Source organism: Vulpes vulpes, chromosome 11, assembly GCF_048418805.1.
Source record: "Vulpes vulpes isolate BD-2025 chromosome 11, VulVul3, whole genome shotgun sequence".
Classification (NCBI taxonomy): domain Eukaryota; kingdom Metazoa; phylum Chordata; class Mammalia; order Carnivora; family Canidae; genus Vulpes; species Vulpes vulpes.
The window spans coordinates 22,636,043-22,654,384 of NC_132790.1; the positions used below are offsets into that span (position 1 = coordinate 22,636,043).

Below are 18,342 nucleotides of genomic sequence, written 5' to 3' on the forward strand. Positions count from 1 at the left end.
AGAGGCAGTTCTTGGCCTTTCACAAAGCAGACGACAAAGTTCTGGTAGATATTATACCCTTTCTTTTGGGCTTGGCATGATTGTAGTCACAGGACAGGAGCTGTCTGAAAAATTGATCACATGCTTTAATCTGTGGTGACTGACACAGTATAATTTCAGGTCACTCGCCATAGAGATGTCAGGAATTTTTTTTAAGGTTCATTTATTTATTTGAAAGAGAGAGAGAGAGAGTGAGCATTTGGGGAGGGCCAGAGGAAGAGGGAGAAAGAAACTTTACCTGAGTCATCATTGAGCTCAGAGCCCTGAGATCATGACTTGAGCTGAAACCAAGACTCAGACGGTTGACCAATTGCACCACCAAGGGGTTCCTGAAATGCGCAGGGTTTTAAGCTTAGGAAATGAGCAGCAATTTTAATGATGGTCTCTCATGAATTCACAAACTTATCAAAAAACATTGAGTGCTTCTTTGTCCAGATATATGTTAAGCAATAGGGATGCAAAAACAAGTAAGACATACAGACATTTGTAGACCACAGGATTTATAATTTGGCAAAAGCAAAGAACCTTTAAACAATCAAGAGTTAATAATTGTTGAAATTATGTTGTAGAAGTCAGTACACTGTGAGAGGGAGTAAAATTCAGATATGAATTTATTATATTTGGAGAAGAAGGGTGTCAGCCAAGTATTAATAGAGGAAGTGTACTCCTACTGAATTGCTAAGTGGGAGAAATCTCAAAGAGTTGAAGAAATGCATTTTTCTTAGGAGAATCATCTCCCAAAAGATTTCAATGCCTTAGTATCTGAAATTTATGAATATATTACCATACCTGGCAAAAAACACTATGTAGATGTAGTTAAGGTTAGACATCCTGAGACAGGGAGAATATTCTGGATTATCCAGGTAGGCCCAATCTAATCACATGAACCCTCAAAAGCAGAGAACCTTTCCTAGTTATGGTCAGGGGGAGATGTGACAATGGAAAAAAGTCACAAGGAGGTGTAATATTGCTGACTTTGAGTATGGAGGAAGGGGGCTTTGAATCAAAAAAAGGAAAAAAAAAAAAAAAAAAGCAAGTGGCCTCAAAAGCTTGAAAAACTCAGAAAGAAATGCAGGCTTGCCAACACCTTGACTTTAGCCCAGTAAAACTCGTGTCAGACGTCTAACCTATAGAACTGTAAGATAATAAATATGTATTGTCTCAAATCATTAGGTTTATGATAATTTGTTATGCAGCAATGAAAAACTGATACAGCATTCCTGGCATACAACACACCATAAGCAAAGGATTAGGTGTAAGTAACAGTGTCACATATTTGTATTACATTATAATATAAAGTGCAAGGCCGAGTATTAACAGATAAAAGTAGTAGACAAAAGTAGGTATTGAAAAATGGAAAGCCTTTGCACAAATATGGAGCCTTACCATTATCTTGTAAGTTACTGGACAGCTATTGAAGTATTTTAATGTGGTGACATTCGTATTTTGATTTATATTCCCCAAATGAATGAGAACATATAATGCTTGTCCTTCTCTGATTGACTCATTTCACTCAGCAGAATACCCTCCAGTTCCATCCATGTTGAAGCAAATGGTGGGTATTTGTCATTTCTAATGGCTGAGTAATATTCCATTGTATACATAGACCACATCTTCCTTACCCATTCATCTTTTGATGGACACTGAGGCTCCTTCCACAGTTTGGCTATTGTGGACATTGCTGCTATAAACATCAGGGTGTAGGTGTCCCAGGCTAGATTTTCTAACACTTTTAGCCAAATATTAAATTATCATATCAAAACAGCTGCTTTGCTTGAGTTAATGATAGGCATTCAGAATCTTTATCACTGTTTTTTCACATGATCTTTAGTAGTCCTCTCCATTGGCCTTATAACGAGATCCTTACTTCATGTAAGAAAGTTTAAAAATAATAGTCTAAGAAAATAATCAAAGATACTTGAAAATATCTACACTATGGTAAATATTAAATGCTAGAAAGTAAATTTATAGACTAATATGAAATAAAATTTTATATTTCCTAGCTCAAGCATCCATGTACCACTTTTCAGGTTATCATGTTATTATTCCAAGGGAAGGTGTTGAAGCCATATAGTAGCATCAGGTGCATGTTCATGATACCTCTCTTGATTAAGTTATCCTATATTTTATCTTCATGACTGAATTAGTCAAAGAAATTCTAAATGAAAAAAATCCAATCACTCAGTTTCTCTTTGTAAAGTAAATATTTTAAATCCACCTACACATTAAACTAAACCCTCATTTTATTGTTAGGGTCTCCCTTAAAGTGTTCACAAATTATATTTTCCAAGGAAAAATATATGATCTTTCAACTTATTATGAATTTGTTGAGCTTTAGGATATCACAACCCTGAATAATCAGCATAAACTACTAGAGAAATACAGGTATCTTAGATAACCATCATAAATATCATTTATGTGAGTAAGCCTGATGAACACACACATAAGTAAATGAAAATTATTAAACTAATAATTTCAATTGCAAAAGAATGGCAGGTTCAAAATGAAAGGAGAGCCATAATTTTTTATAAGTTCAAATGGCAATAGAAGAAAAATCAGTCTTCAATGGAACATATAGGGGATGCTGGAAATTATTGGATTCCTCTAAATTGAAGTTTGATTGTGAATTACATTGTATTTTATAATTCTCTAGATGATAACACTGAAAAACATAATACATAAGAAGCAGCCCTCTACCAATATATTTGATATTCTCTGTTGCGGTTGATGAAGATTTGTTTTGCCAGCTTGTACATTGAGCTGCAAACGCTAGACTGGGAGCTCCTAAACATGTCTTATTTTCTCCCACCATGGCAGCAAGCTTAATGCCAAGCCCAAAGAATGTATATTTTGAGGATGGCAGTAGATTTTCAAATACCATGAAAATTATTCTATATCTAATCTGTCAGACTGCCTAGTTAGCAAATTTTGTTCTGATCCCTCTTTCTCAGGAGCCATAAAAAAAAACTCATTATTTCCAAAAACATTGAATTTTATTCCCTTTCCTTTTCCTCTTTGTCTGAGAGGTATTGACTTTGGTCTTTTCAGAAAATACTTCTGTTGTGCATCCTTTATCATTACAGTTTTTACACTATTTTATAATGTACTGTTTTCATGTACTCAACCCCGCCACTACCATATACACTATTAAATACTAAAAGGCACAGAAGAGATTTTCTTTATTTTCATTTATCTAGACATAGTTTCTAGAAAATAGAGGCTCTCAACAAAAGTGCAAAGACTAAATGTGAGTGGAAAAAAAGTAAGACATGTAGAATCATTTCTTAATCCCTTCTTCTTTTCTTCTCTAACAGTAACGAAGGGATATTTATTCCCACTCTGTCACCTACATTCTTAATGGTAAACTTATTCTTACTCAGAGTATGCTTTTGAACATGGAGTCTGAACTTCAGGAGAACTGGGTCATGAGAGTAGATGACATAACCCAAGAAAAATGTATAAAATACAAAATTTAAATCTCATAATCCTGAGGAGAAACAAGATTGTTGGGAACATCTTGTCCAAGAATACACAGAGATTTGGTAGAAAAACTAGCAGAATGGGACATAGTGGGTATTAAAGGAAGAGGGTTTTTCAAGGATGATAATCATTATATAAAAAATTGCTTAGACCTTAGAATTTCTATTTTTAAGTTAAGAAATAAGCCCTCAGATCTGATGCAATAATATCGAGGTATAAATCTCATCTTGGCAACTTACCATCTGTGTGAATGTGGGTAAGTTCTTTAGGTTTTCAAGCAGCTGTACATACTCCTTTGTTAAATGTTATAAACACAATATCTATCTAAAATAGTTATTATATAACTATTACAACTATGTATACAAAATAGTCTTATACAGTCTTTAACATATGGGGACAATCAATAAATACCAATAATAGTAATAATTATTTCACCAAAATTCCCTACCAATCATTTCACACATCAAGTCCAGACTAACTGAAGCGGCTTTTTTTTTTTTCTATTTTAATTGACAATACGGTTTGCTTTTATTTCTGATATTATCAAGTAAATGGGACCTTAATACTAGAGTTAATAAAATCTTTTCTAAATTTCAAACCATGCACTCCAATCCACACTTCATTTGAACACACACACACACACACACACGCACACACACCACTTCCTTTTCCTCCCATAGTAATTTCTTCAATAGAAATTGTGTTTCTAAATAGGTGTTTAACAATACCCTAGCTTTAGGTTTACAAATGGATTTTTAACTAACTGCACTTACCAAAACTAGATGCTCAATACATCCCTGAAAAATATAAGCAAGAATTCTCAACTTTGACTTCCACTTTATCTAGATGTGCCTACTTCTACTTCCCTCTGTGATATGGACCTTTGGGAGGAATAGAAAGACAGCCTGCACTCTGGGATCTCCAGTAAACTTACCTAGAAAGGGGTGGGGGTAGTACATTAACTCTTTGGTACCCAAGAACTCCAATAGGAGCTAGAGAGAAATTGTGAGGCAAAACAACCAGAGAAGTACTCAAGTGAGAGGTAAATAATGGAGATAATAACACACATGTATCAAATATTTATGAAAACAATTTATAAGCTATAAAATGACTTGCCAGTTATACAATTTATTTCTTTGATCCATTTTTGGCAAATATCATTAGATAAGCATTGAAATAGGCATTTTCTGCCATGTCTGTTAGATTTCCCACCAGGTATCCACAAATTTCATGCCTTATAATTTTATCTTGTATTCAGTAGAAACTATTTGAAAGCAATCTCTTGTACTTTATTCATATATTTCTAATTTTTATGAAAGTCCTATAGTGGTTTAATTCCTAAATTAAATAATAGTTACTCAAGGCTATGAAGCAATCTGAAAATTAGATGACTTAAATATAAAGAAGATATAGATAATTAGCATACATGTATCTGGGAACAAAGATGTAGAAAGTCAAGAGTAGCCTCACATAACTTTTAGGAATTTACTTAGGGATTTTGTTTCATTCCTGTAGTTTAGGGTTTGTTGGGCTAGAGGTCTTCATTCCCAGAGTAGGGGATATAACAAGGGTCCAATTAAAATTTAAGTTATAGACCTGCCCTACGAACCAGCAATTGCATTGTTGGGGATTTACCCCAAGGATTCAGATGCAATGAAATGCCGGGACACCTGCACCCCGATGTTTCTAGCAGCAATGTCCACAATAGCCAAACTGTGGAAGGAGCCTCGGTGTCCATCGAAAGATGAATGGATAAAGAAGATGTGGTTTATGTATACAATGGAATATTACTCAGCCATTAGAAATGACAAATACCCACCATTTGCTTCAACGTGGATGGAACTGGAGGGTATTATGCTGAGTGAAGTAAGTCAATCGGAGAAGGACAAACAGTGTATGTTCTCATTCATTTGGGGAATATAAATAATAGTGAAAGGGAATAGAAGGGAAGGGAGAAGAAATGTGTGGGAAATATCAGAAAGGGAGACAGAACATAAAGACTCCTAACTCTGGGAAACGAACTAGGGATGGTGGAAGGGGAGGCGGGCGGGGGTTGGGGGTGAATGGGTGACGGGCACTGAGCGGGCACTTGATGGGATAAGCACTGGGTGTTATTCTGTATGTTGGTAAATTGAACACCAATAAAAATAAATTTATTTAAAAAAATTTTTTAAAAGGCAAAAAATAAATAAATAAATAAAATTTAAGTTATAGCTCCTGCTTAGTAACTTTGATCTTCTCAAGCCCAAAGATGAACAGACGCAAAAAGAAGTCACCAACCTGGCAAGGATAATTAATCACTAATCAGGCAAAAATAATGATGCTGCCAATGTGGAGTGAAGGAGAGGAAAGAAAATTTTCAGTACCCAGATAGTTAGCTAGTTATCTCTTGATATTCTCCTGCTAAGTTTTGATGATGAATGAGCAAGTGAAGTAGCCATGCCCTGAGAAGGGCATCATATCCAGAGGTTCATACCTTTTGGAAATAAGGACCTGAATCATCCACCATGAAATACACCTAGATAGTAAAGGTACTAGCTGATGATGAAGGGAATTTGGATTGAGCAGTAGAGGTGGGAAATGATAATATGCCTTGAGACTTCAAGAATACCATAGTGAGTGGTGTCTGTCATAGTTTATCCTCTAATTTTCTATATTTATGTTTCCTCAGGCAAAGGAACCAACCCAAACACTGGAGGGGCTATTCACAAACTGGGAGAATTTACTAGATGAAGCAGTGGATTTGAGTGGTGCCAGAGCAGACTCTAATAAATACAGTCAGCACTACTGCAGAACAGAGACACTCCTTCCCCAGCTTCCAGGAATATTGCCTGCTATTGAAATATAACTAGAATTATATTTTTCTGATCCAAATGAAGCTGCCTTCTGGAATTTTTCTGATACAAATGAAGTTGCTTCACCCAAGTTATGATTCTGGTTTGTGGAGCAGACTTCATTGAGTGATTGGTTAATGCAGGAGTACATAAATCTTGCCTCTTTGCCTCAGTTTGTGATAACTCTGAAGGGTTATTCCAGTTTCAGAGTTTTCTGTAGGATTGACAAAGCCACCCACTGCAACTGCCTTGAATATCAAATTATCCTTCTAAGTATTCAAGATTTCTCCACACTCCTATAGGCATTTGTACTGAAAGTCGACACACACACACACACACACACACACACACACACAGGGGGAGACAGAGACAGAAACAGAGAGACAGAGAAAGAGGAGAAAGAACAAAAAAGATATCCTTTATGTTAATCTTCATCTAAAAGGTCGTTTTTGGATAAACCATACCTTAAATAAATTTATAACTCCTGGAAGAGATGGATTTTGGAGTTTTATTTTTATGTAGAAGGTAAATGAATGTATTTTATATGCTAAAGAACATGCCCATGGACATGTTTGAGACAGATGAATAATATTAATACAAATTTTTTTCTCTTAAGTTGCCTGTATTTCCAACAGCAATGTACACATTTAATTCAATTTATCAAAATACCTCCAGCATTTTTCACAGGGCTAGAACAAATACTTCCAAAATTTGTATGGAACCACAAAACTCCAAATAGCTAAAGCAGTCTTGAAAAAGAAAAGTAAAGCTGGAGTTATCACAATTCCAGACTTCAAGCTGTATTACAAAGTTGTAATGATCAAGAGAGTATGGTACTAACATAAAACAAACACATAGATCAATAGAACAGAATAGAAAACCCAGAAATGGACCTTCAACTCTATGCTCAACTAATCTTCAACAAGGCAGGAAAGAATATCCAATAGAAAAAGGACAGTCTCTTCAACAAATGGTGTTGGAAAACTGGGCAGTTACATGCAAAAGAATGAAACTAGATCACTTACACCATTCACAAATATAAATTCAAAATGGATGAAAAACCTAATGGATGAGACAGGAAACCACCAAAATCCTCAAGGAAAATGCAGGTAGTAACCTCTTTGACATTGGCCATAGCAATTTCTCACTAGATATGTTACCTGAGGCAAGGGAAATAAAAACAAAAATAAACGATTGAGACTTCAATAAAACAAAGAGCTTCTGCACAATGAAGGAAACAACAAAACTAGAAGGCAACCTGTGGAATGGGAGAAGATATTCACAAATGACATATTTAATAAAGGGTTGTATCCAAAATATATAAAGAAATAAAGCTCAACACCCCAAAACAAATAATCCACTTAAAAAATGGGCAGAAGACATGAATAGACATTTTTCCAAAGACATGCAGCTGGCCAACAGACACAGGAAAATATACACACCATCACTCATCATTAGGGAAATACAAATCAAAACTACAAAAACATATCACCTCACACCAGTCAAAATAGCTAAAATTAACAACACAGGAAATAACAGATGTTGGCGAGGATGCAAAGAAAGGGGAAACTTCTTGTACTGTTGATAAGAATGCAAACTGGTATAGCCACCCTAAAAAACAGTATGGAAGTTCCTCAGAAAGTTAAAAATAGAACTGCCCTAAAATCCATAAATTGTACTACTAGATATTTACCCAAAAGATACAAAAATACGAATTCAAAGGGATAGATGCACCCTGATGTTTAGTAGCATTATCAATAGCCAAATTATGGAAAAAGCCCAGCTGTTCATCGACTGATGAATGGATAAAGAAGAGGTTGTACATGTGTATATATATATATATATTTATATATATACACACACATATATATGTATATATACACATATATATTCATATTATGTTATATATATTAATTGTATATATTATATATTATAATATATAATATATTATTCATATTCCATATATATACATGTATATACATACTATACTATACTATATATATATATACACTATATATATATAGTGGAATATTGGAATATTAGTCTTAGAAAAGAATGAAATCTTGTCATCTGCAATGATAGGAGTGGAGCTAGAAAGTATTATGCTATGCCAAATAGGTCAGTTGAGAAAGACACATACTGTATGATTTCACTCATATGTGAAATTTAAGAAACAAATGACCATGTAGAAAAAAAAGAAGAGCAAACCAAAAAATAGACTCAACTATAGAGAACAAACTGATGGTTACTGAGAGGTAGGTGGGAGGATGGATGAACTAGGTGATGGAGATTAAAGAGTGCACTTGTTAAAATAAGCACCAGGTATATGTAAGTGATGAATCATTAAATTGTATACCTGAAACTAATATTACACTGTATGTTAATTAATTGGAATTTAAATTTTTAAAAAAGAAATTTATTTTCTCCTTATTTTTTAATAATATATTTGGAGATTTATTTGTCCCTGATTAGAATATGGAAAAAATTTAAATACATTAATTTAGGTAAAAATGAAATGTCCTGGACAGAATAAAACTCATTATTTTATATATGGCAGTAAAAAGTAGTAGGTGTAAGAAAGTCTTACTAAACTGAACCCCAGACACATCAAGTCAAATCTTGAAGAAAGAGATATATTAAAACAAATTGAAGAAAAGATAATACGAAGAGAGAAACAATTGTAAAGAATGCTAAGATGGAAGACAATAGAATTACATTTTTGAAAGTACTGAAAGGAAAATTTGTCAACCTAGAACTCAATATTTGTCAATTTATCTTTCAAAAGAAAGCAAGATATATATATATCAAAACCTTAGAAAATTTATAGCCATGAGAACTGCATGCAATAAATGCTAAAGGAAGTTTTCTAAGCTAAAGTAAAATAATACCAGGTGGAAACTCAGATAAAAAGGAAAGAATGAAGAATGCTCAGAAGAAAGAATATGTGAGTAAACATAAAATATTTTTTATCTTTTCTTAATTTCTGGAAATGATAATTAACTTTTTGAAGTAAAAGAATTACAATGTGCTAAGAGATTTGTAACATAGGTAGAAATATGTACTTGGCACACAATTTTAGAATGAGGTAAATGAAGTAACTGCTAAGTTTCCTAAATAAATAAAATATTAAAAAAAAAAAAAAAAAGGAGGGCGCCTGGGTGGCTCAATTGGTTAAATGTCTGCTTTTGGTTCTGGTCATAATCTCAGGGTTCTGGAATCAAGTCCCATGTCGTCAATCAAGCCAGCTGGCATCAGGTTCCCTGACTGGTGGGGAGTCTACTTCTTCCTTTTTCTCTCCTTCTACTCATGCTTACTCTCCCTCAAATAAATATATAAACTCTTTTTTTAAAAAAAACGTTTCTTGGATTACCTATGGAGAAGTATAATATTAATTTGAGGTGGACTCGGAAAGTAAGGTGGCATACCATAATCCAAGGAGTGACTACAACAACAACAACAACATAAAAAACAAAACCCCAAAACTGTAGACAAAAACCCAACTGAGAAAATAGAATACTGAAATATACTTGAACTGATTTGAAGATATTTTTAAAAGTGAGTAAAGCTATATAACAAAGAAGAAAAAACAGATGGGACGATGAAGGAACAAATAAAATAATGATAGACATAAAACTAAATGTAGTAATAATTACATTAAATATAATGGGCTAAAAACCCCAATTACAAAATAGCATTAGTCACACTGGATTAAAAAACATGCCAGTTATAAAAGTTGGGTATGAAATACAAAGACACAGATTAAAAGTAAAAAGATAGAAAAAAAAAGAGTAAAAAGATAGAGAAGATATGTTATGCAAACCACTATATATAGGGGCAGCTCAGGTGGCTCAGCGGTTTAGTGCTGCCTTCGGCCTAGGGCATGATCCTGGAGTCCAGGGATCGAGTCCCATTTTGGGCTCCCTGCATGGAGCCATCCCTCTGCCTGTGTCTCTGCCTCTCTCTCTCTCTCTCTCTCTCTTTCTCTCATGAATAAATAAAATATTAAAAAAAAACAACAATCACTATATACAGTGAATGTGGAATATTATCAGAGCACATGGAATTTAAAGCAAGACATAACACCATGAAAAAAGGAGACATTCTGTAATAATAAAAGGGTCAGTTCATCAAGAAGTCATAACAACTTTAATGTTTATACATCTAATAGGAAAGCTTCAAATTCACAAAGAAAATAACAACCAAAAAAGAAAAAGAAAAATTCATAATCAGATTTGGAAATTTTAGCACATCCTTGATTGTTAGTTGGTTGCACATGTAGGTAAAAATCAGAAATCTGTGTCTTTCTATATGTAAATTATATCCCAATAAAAAGGACGGAAAAAATACCTTCACTGATGATAAGAAGGAAAAAAAAAAGAAGAAACAAAGAAATGGTGAACCAAAAATAACATATCAATTAATTTGGAATTAAATGATTTCTGGGAGCCTTGACTGCTTTCCCTAATCTCTGGGGCAGCTTTTGATATGTCCAAGCCTCCAAACTCTGTGGGACATCCCAGTCCAAACTTTTCATGACCTGTGGCAACCAATAGGTTAAAACCATGGTCCTTATCAAGCCCTCTCCCAGGAATTTCTAAGAAATTTCTCAGGGAAATTATCTGTTTACAGAGGGTAGCAGAACTACTCATGTCCCATGAGTGCAAAACTCAAAAGACAGCTCAAAGAGTCTGTGATCTATAGATAAAGGTCTTAGTCAACAGATGTGGTAACAATGAGGCTGAGAAGCCTGTAGCTTAAAGTCATTTGGTAAGTGCAATGGAGCCCTAACATAATATTACCTTATAATATGACTTTGTAGCCTGAAGTGTGTCTGAAACAAGAGTGCCCAAAGAAATGGGTACTGAGCATTAGGGGATGATGAATAAGGGGCACTGTGTGAAAGCTTTGATATAAGGAGGGCTAAGAGGTAAATTATATATATATATATATATATATATATATATATATATATATATATATATATATAAGATTGCAAAGGAGGGAATGGAATGGAGGGGGTTTTTCTCAGAGAAATGTTTGCCTGATGACAGGAAAGTTTAACTTAAATTTGGAGAATAAGCTATGAAAATTAAAAATGCACTGAATCTTCTTTTAGCCATCCACTGGCACTGTTCACTTCAACCATCCATGATTCATTTTAGAAAGCATCCAGTTGTTCACGAAGTTAGACAAAATGCTAGACACAGTGAGAGAGGGGCTGGAAAATAGGAAAGCCAGTCTGCTGAAAGAATAACATTTATCTGACTAGATAAAAACAGAGAGGGAGGCAAATCATAAGAGACTCTTTTTTTTAAAGATTTTTTATTTATTTGAGAGAGAGAGAGCACATGAAGGGGGCGTGAAGAAGGAGGGAGAAAGAATCTGAAGCAGACTCGGTAGTGAGCATGGAGCCGGATGGGGGGCTCAATCCCATAACCATGAGATCATGACCTGAGCTGAAAACCAAGAGTCAGATGCTTAACTGACTGAGCCACTTAGGCCCCCAAGAGACTCTTATCTATAGAGAATAAACTGAGGGTTGCTGGAGGGGGATGGATGTTGGATGGGCTAGTGATGGGCATTAAGGAAGGCACTTGTGATGAGCACTGGATGTTGTATGTAAGTGATGAATCACTATGTTCTACTCCTGAAACCAATACTACACTATGTTAACTAACTTGAATTTAAATTTTTTTTAAAAATTACTTTCCTAAGCAAAGAATGGGAAGGCAGATATCCCAGGTTGAGTCAGGCCATGAGTAACAGGGTCCCAGCCACTAGACTGGAATCAGAAGGGCTTTACTCTTGGAAGAAAGGGCAGCTAAGATGATAGTATGGTCTCAAGTTATTAGAAGAATTTGGGAACAGGGACTAGAGGACAACTCAGTTAAATGAAGTGAGTCATGGGAGATTGGAAAGGAGTAGTATAGGGTAGTTCTTGGCATTTGGCAGGAGAATAAAACACACAGGTTTGAATTCCAGTTTTATCCCTAACAATACATTAAGAAGATTATTCACCATGACCAAGTGAGATTTATCCCTGGGATGCAAGGCTGGTTCAACACTCAATGTGGTTGAAAACAATCAATGTAATTGATCATATCAACAAGAGAAAAAAACAAGAACCATATGATCCTCTCAATAGATGCAGAGAAAGCATTTGACAAAATACAGCATCCATTCCTAATCTTTACTAATTCATAAAACAGATAATAATAGTATCTGCCTCAGAGGGTTGCTCTGAGAATTAAATAAAATGATGTACATAAGGAGCTTAAGGTACCATTTGTCTGAAAGTATTGCTGAATTTTAACTCTTATTAGAAATAACATTTAAGACTTTCTCTCAAGACAATAAATTTACTGAAGAAATATTTCAGTAATGGCTCTACATAAGGCACCGTACTTGAGAAACAAATGTATTGGGCCCTTTTTGATGACAGCTGTTATTGCAGGTTTTCTTTGCCTATAGCACCAGTGGTTCTTGGTCACACCACTTTGAAGAATGAAGAGGTAGACCAGATGAAGAGTGGTGGGCAGCAAAGCAAAGTTTATTGAGCAATAGTACAAAGCTCCTACAGAGGGAGGGGACCTGAGAGGGTTGCCTTTGGAGTTTCTAAGTTTAGGAGTTTTTATGAGCTCTTTTGCAGAACTATCTTAAGCAATCAGGATGTGCTGGATTGTGCCAATCTGGGCTTTGGTTACTTATCTATCTACCTAACAGGTTAATGTCTTTGTTCTGATGGTCTTTTTTTTTCCTGTCACCTGGGGATTTATTTGTGTCTTAACTGCCCTTTGCCAATGATGGTGACAAATGTTTTGTTATTAATTGCCTTCTTTTAGGCCGTTTTGCAGAAGTCATTTTTGCAAACACTACAAAGCAGAATGCTAGTGCCATCCTAAGCTGTAAAACAGGATGTTAGTCCTGTTTTATTTTAGGAATATTAGTCCTGACTCCATATTTCCTTGTTGGGGACCAACCCTGACTACCTAGCTGTTCAACTAACTTCTAACACTATTATTGGTAGGTTTATTTTGATTCAGACTGACCAGGGCTTTGCCAATAACTGTATCTTATTTTCGAAGTACTCTGCTATTTTGCTATCTCCTGCTCATCAGAGACTATGAGGCTTTGCAGATATTTATTTCCAAGTTCTTTCCAAGTTCATATAGAAAGTTGAGCAAACATTTTGAAACCAGAAATATCTACATGTAAAAATTGTCTAACACAATGTTTGACATATAGTAATAGTTTCCAATGTTTTATTTTCCCCCTGTTTTTAATATATCTATACCTCTTTTTTCCCTCAGCTTATTAAGAACCATCTCTTATCTTCTTCATTCCCTGATCTGGCTAAACAGGTACTGATTACATACCTTTGTTTTTACTGCTTCACAGTTGGTTCTACTTGCTGGATTTTGCTATCATTAATCTCTATTGGCCTTTTATTTCTCATCTGATGCAATTTTGTCAGAATTGAAATTGAAAGGACTTACATTGATTAAAATAGCTCTGGAGGTAACTCTATAGGGCACTGGAGTTGGGATGTGATAAAGTTCAAGGCTTCAGCCTTTCTTGCCATTTATATTACTTATTACCATCACTAATTTGTATATGTCTTCCATCAGAATGCAACTTCTTGTGATGTATTCAATTTTTAAACTTATTAATTAACATGGGATAGGAAGCATGGTATAATTGAAAATGGTTGCATTCCAATGACATTGGTTCAAACTGTAAGCAGAATGAGTTATGGGTCCCCAGTAAAAGAAAGACAAGATGCAGCTTTCATGACACCAGAGAAGTCATTTTAGGCTGCCACTATTTTTGTGATGTAGTTGCCCTAGCACATTTCTTGCAGAACTTCCTTAAGAGATATCAGAATTACAAAGAAATGCAAAAACCTCAGTAGATAAGGATTTTAAGGGAACAAAGGGATAAAAAAACCAACAGTCCTATGAGGCCAGGAAATAGCCTCATCATATCAGAAACAAATCAACCAGTGGTAAAACTCATATTGCTGTTGAAAAGAGAACAAGGCCGAGGTAGCAAGGTTATTCAGGGAAGGCCTTTCTGAGGATGTGACTTCTGAGAAAGCTGTTAGAGCCCAGGAAAGTGCAAGTATAGTGGTGAGATGGGAAGGCCACTAAGATGTTTGAGGATATTTACCAGAAAAAAATATTTAGGGTCATAAATGCTTTGTAAGCAAATGGAATTAGTCTCTGTAATATCATAATTTATAATAAATATATTTGATCTTGAAGCCTATTTTAGGCAGTGATTTGCTTTGGAATTTTCTGTGTGATGAGAGAGCTAAAGTTGTATTTTCTCATGTTAATGTGGTAACTTCTGGACCTCACTTAAGATTGGAGCTGGTTGTCTGAAGAATGAACCAGGTGATAAGAGGGTTTAACTCTCAGTCCCATCTCCCTGACCTCCAGGGAGGAGAGAGGGGGATGAACTAATTGAAAATCTCGTGTTCTGATTCCTGTAGGCAAGAGGGCTCTGATCAAGCTCAAGCTTCTCAATTAAACCCTCAGTTCTTTAGGCAAAGGAGTAAAAATCAATATGTTCTACATATCTTGGAACCCCATTGCCCCTGATTAACTTAATTCCATAAAGAAAGAAAACTCTCAAAGGTACATAGTTAGCTCAATCATCTATGAAAACAAACTATAATTGTAGAAGATCTACATTACCTTATGGTGTCAGAAAAAAAAGAAAAAAAAAAGATCCAGAGAATACCGGTCTCCTTCATCACCAATATACTAAGTTGCCCACTTTCCCACCCCCCACGGCTGACCTGTAGTTCAGTTGGCTAAAATACTTTGTATTTATGAGAGTGTATGTTGTCCTATAAAGCAAGTCTAAGAATCTGCTCCTACACACAGGGATGGAGAGCCCTGATATGGATTAATCATTTTAAAGAACATTCTATCTGCTTCCACATTATGAAAATGGGATTTTTCACTAGACTAGAAGAGAGGGTTAGCAATCAAGCACATGTGACTTATTTTTTGTCCTTTCTTTGTACTTCTTCCTGTGGAGAGCTTGTATGCATGGTAAGTTTTAGAACCTCAAGTCCTGGCCTGAAAAATGTTGGAGGAAAAAACTATAGAAATTGGAGAAACTCGGATGCCTGGGTGGCTCGAGTGGTTGAGCACCTGCTTTCGGCTCACGGCGTGATCTTGGAGTCCCGGGATCCAGTCCTACATTGGGCTCCCTGCAAGGAGCTTGCTTCTCTGCCTCTCTGTCTCTCATGAATAAATAAATAAAACCTCAAAAAAAAAAAAAAAACAACTTAAAAAAAAGAAATTGGAAAAAATACTTAGCATCTGCTCTCTTAAATCTACTTTCTGCAGTTTCCTATCTTTTTTTTTTCCTTTAAATTCTAGGTTCACTCTGGATCAAGGAAAGAGAGTTATCCTATGGTTCAGCCTGTATAAAGTTTTTCACTAGATTGGGGGTCTGAATAGAAAAGGGGGAATTTATTTGCAGGTCACTGTTCTTTCTGTGGGTGTTTTCTCTGAGGATTTTGTGGAGAAATGTGATTAGTCAAGATAGTTCCTATATTCCTGATTCTCCTTATAAATTAACATTATCTGACTCTATTATCAATAGCTTGTTCAGAAGAAATATTTCATTCTTTTATTCCTTGATACAAGTCTTTCAAAATTGCAATTTCTCTATGTCTCAGACAAAAGTGCTGAAAGGAGGGAAATGAACATATAATAGACTTATGTTGAAAGTGTCATTTCAGATCTGGAAATAAATACTTTTCAACTGATTCATCATGTACGCTCTCAATTCCTCTAAAATTGAGATCACCACCTTCTTCCTGATTGGAATCCCAGGACTGGAGCATGTTCATGTTTGGATCTCTGTCCCTATCTGCTTCATGTACCTGGTGGCTATCCTTGGCAACTGCACCATCCTCTTTGTGATCAGGACAGAGCCATCACTTCATGCCCCCATGTACTATTTCCTCTCCATGTTGGCTGTCTCTGACCTGGGCCTCTCTCTCTCATCCTTCCCCACTATGCTGAGGATCTTTGTTTTCAATGCTACAGGAATTTCCCCAAATGCCTGCTTTGCTCAAGAATTCTTTATCCATGGATTCACAGATATGGAGTCCTCAGTGCTCCTGGTCATGTCTTTTGACCGTTTTTTGGCTATACGCAATCCTCTGAGATACAGCTCTATCCTCACCAATGCCAGAGTTGCCAAAATGGGACTGGTGTTTCTCATTAAAAGTATGCTCTTAGTGCTCCCATTTCCTTTCACCCTCAAAAAATTGACCTATTGTAGGAAAAGCCTACTTTCTCACTCTTACTGTCTGCACCAGGATGTTATGAAGCTAGCCTGCTCTGACAACACCATCAACTTTTTCTATGGTTTCTTCGTTGCCCTCTGTATGATGTCAGACAGTGTGTTCATTGCTGTGTCCTACGTATTTATCCTGAAGACTGTGATGGGAATTGGATCCCATAAAGAGCGGCTCAAGGCCCTCAACACCTGTGTCTCCCACATCTGTGCCGTGCTCATCTTCTATGTGCCTATCATTGCTTTGGCTTCCATGCACCGTTTTGGCAAGCACAAGTCCCCAGTGGCCATGATCCTCATTGCTGACATTTTCTTGCTAGTACCACCTCTAATGAACCCCATTGTATACTGTGTGAAGACACGGCAAATTCGTGAGAAGGTTTGGGGCAAATTAGGTCTAAAATAAAAATATGGGAAAAAGTAAAGCAAGGTCAGCCAAGATTGGAATACAGAATAATATATTTCTAAGCAAAATGTTATAGATATTTATTCTTATCTTCCTTAATTATCCTTATAATCACTACAACATATGGGCTGAGCATGGAAGTCTGTGAGTCTAAGACTGACATGAGCATTGACAGGTGAGTATGGAATAGTTTTGCAACACTACTGAAATCATGAATCAATATACTGATTTGGAATTTTAGTTATACTGTTTACAGAATAAGGATAAATGCACATGGAAGAAGAGCTTACACCTCCTTATAGAAAATGAATACTAAAGGAACTGGAAGTTAAAGGATGTTACCCCAATCCAATTACAGATTTTCTTTCAGGCAGCAAATATATCAGACATATATTTGTTGTTCAACACACACGCAGAAGAACCTTTGACAACTCAGAATATGATAATAAATTACAAGCACACAGAACATTTAGAATGATTAAAAAAAACTATTGCCATAATCAGTAAGGAGTAACTATAAATTTTAAGTCAAAGAAAATGCCTTGAAAAATGGTTCATATCCTGTTTAGCCACAAGAAAAAGCAAACAGGTTGTCATGAAAAAAAAATAAAGAAGAATATGTATCCTCCATTCTTTAGTATTTGCCCTCAACTCAGAAATTTAGATCTTTACAAGACAAAAACTGCTCAAATCATAAGGTATCAATAAATGTTTTTCTGGAACATAAAGGTGAATAGGCTACAATCTGTTTTCCTCAATTATAATAGAAGTTTAATGCATTTCCAATGAAGCTTCTAGTAACATTTCATTGAGAATATACCAGAATAATCCTAAAAACAGATTTACAAATGTCAATTGGAGATATAAGATGAAAATAAATAGAAACTGCAATGAAGTTTCATTGATAGCAACATTTATTAAACAGCTATAAAATTCTTGTAGTTTGCTCAACAAATCAATGGAAAGAGCAAAGAAAGAGAATAAACAATCCAATATACTCTGACATGAAAATAATATATAATTTGGGAGTATCAGAACCTTATTGAAAATAGATTATTTAAACTCTGGGAAACGAACTAGGGGTGGTGGAAGGGGAGGAGGGCGGGGGGTGGAGGGGAATGGGTGACGGGCACTGAGGCGGACACTTGACGGGATGAGCACTGGGTGTTTCTCTGTATGTTGGTAAATTGAACACCAATAAAAATTAATTTAAAAAAAAAGAAAATAGATTATTTAAATAACAGTGGTAGAAAAAAATTA

At 35.4% G+C, this 18,342-nt stretch overlaps 1 protein-coding gene across 1 annotated transcript; it reads left to right on the top strand.

Annotated features, from left to right (window-relative positions):
* Nucleotides 1-16,146: 16,146 nt before the first annotated feature.
* Nucleotides 16,147-17,082, top strand: LOC112912097 (olfactory receptor 51A7-like). The gene has a single exon (XM_025988834.2). The coding sequence runs from the start codon at nucleotides 16,147-16,149 to the stop codon at nucleotides 17,080-17,082; it is 936 nt and encodes a 311-aa protein (XP_025844619.2).
* Nucleotides 17,083-18,342: the final 1,260 nt, after the last annotated feature.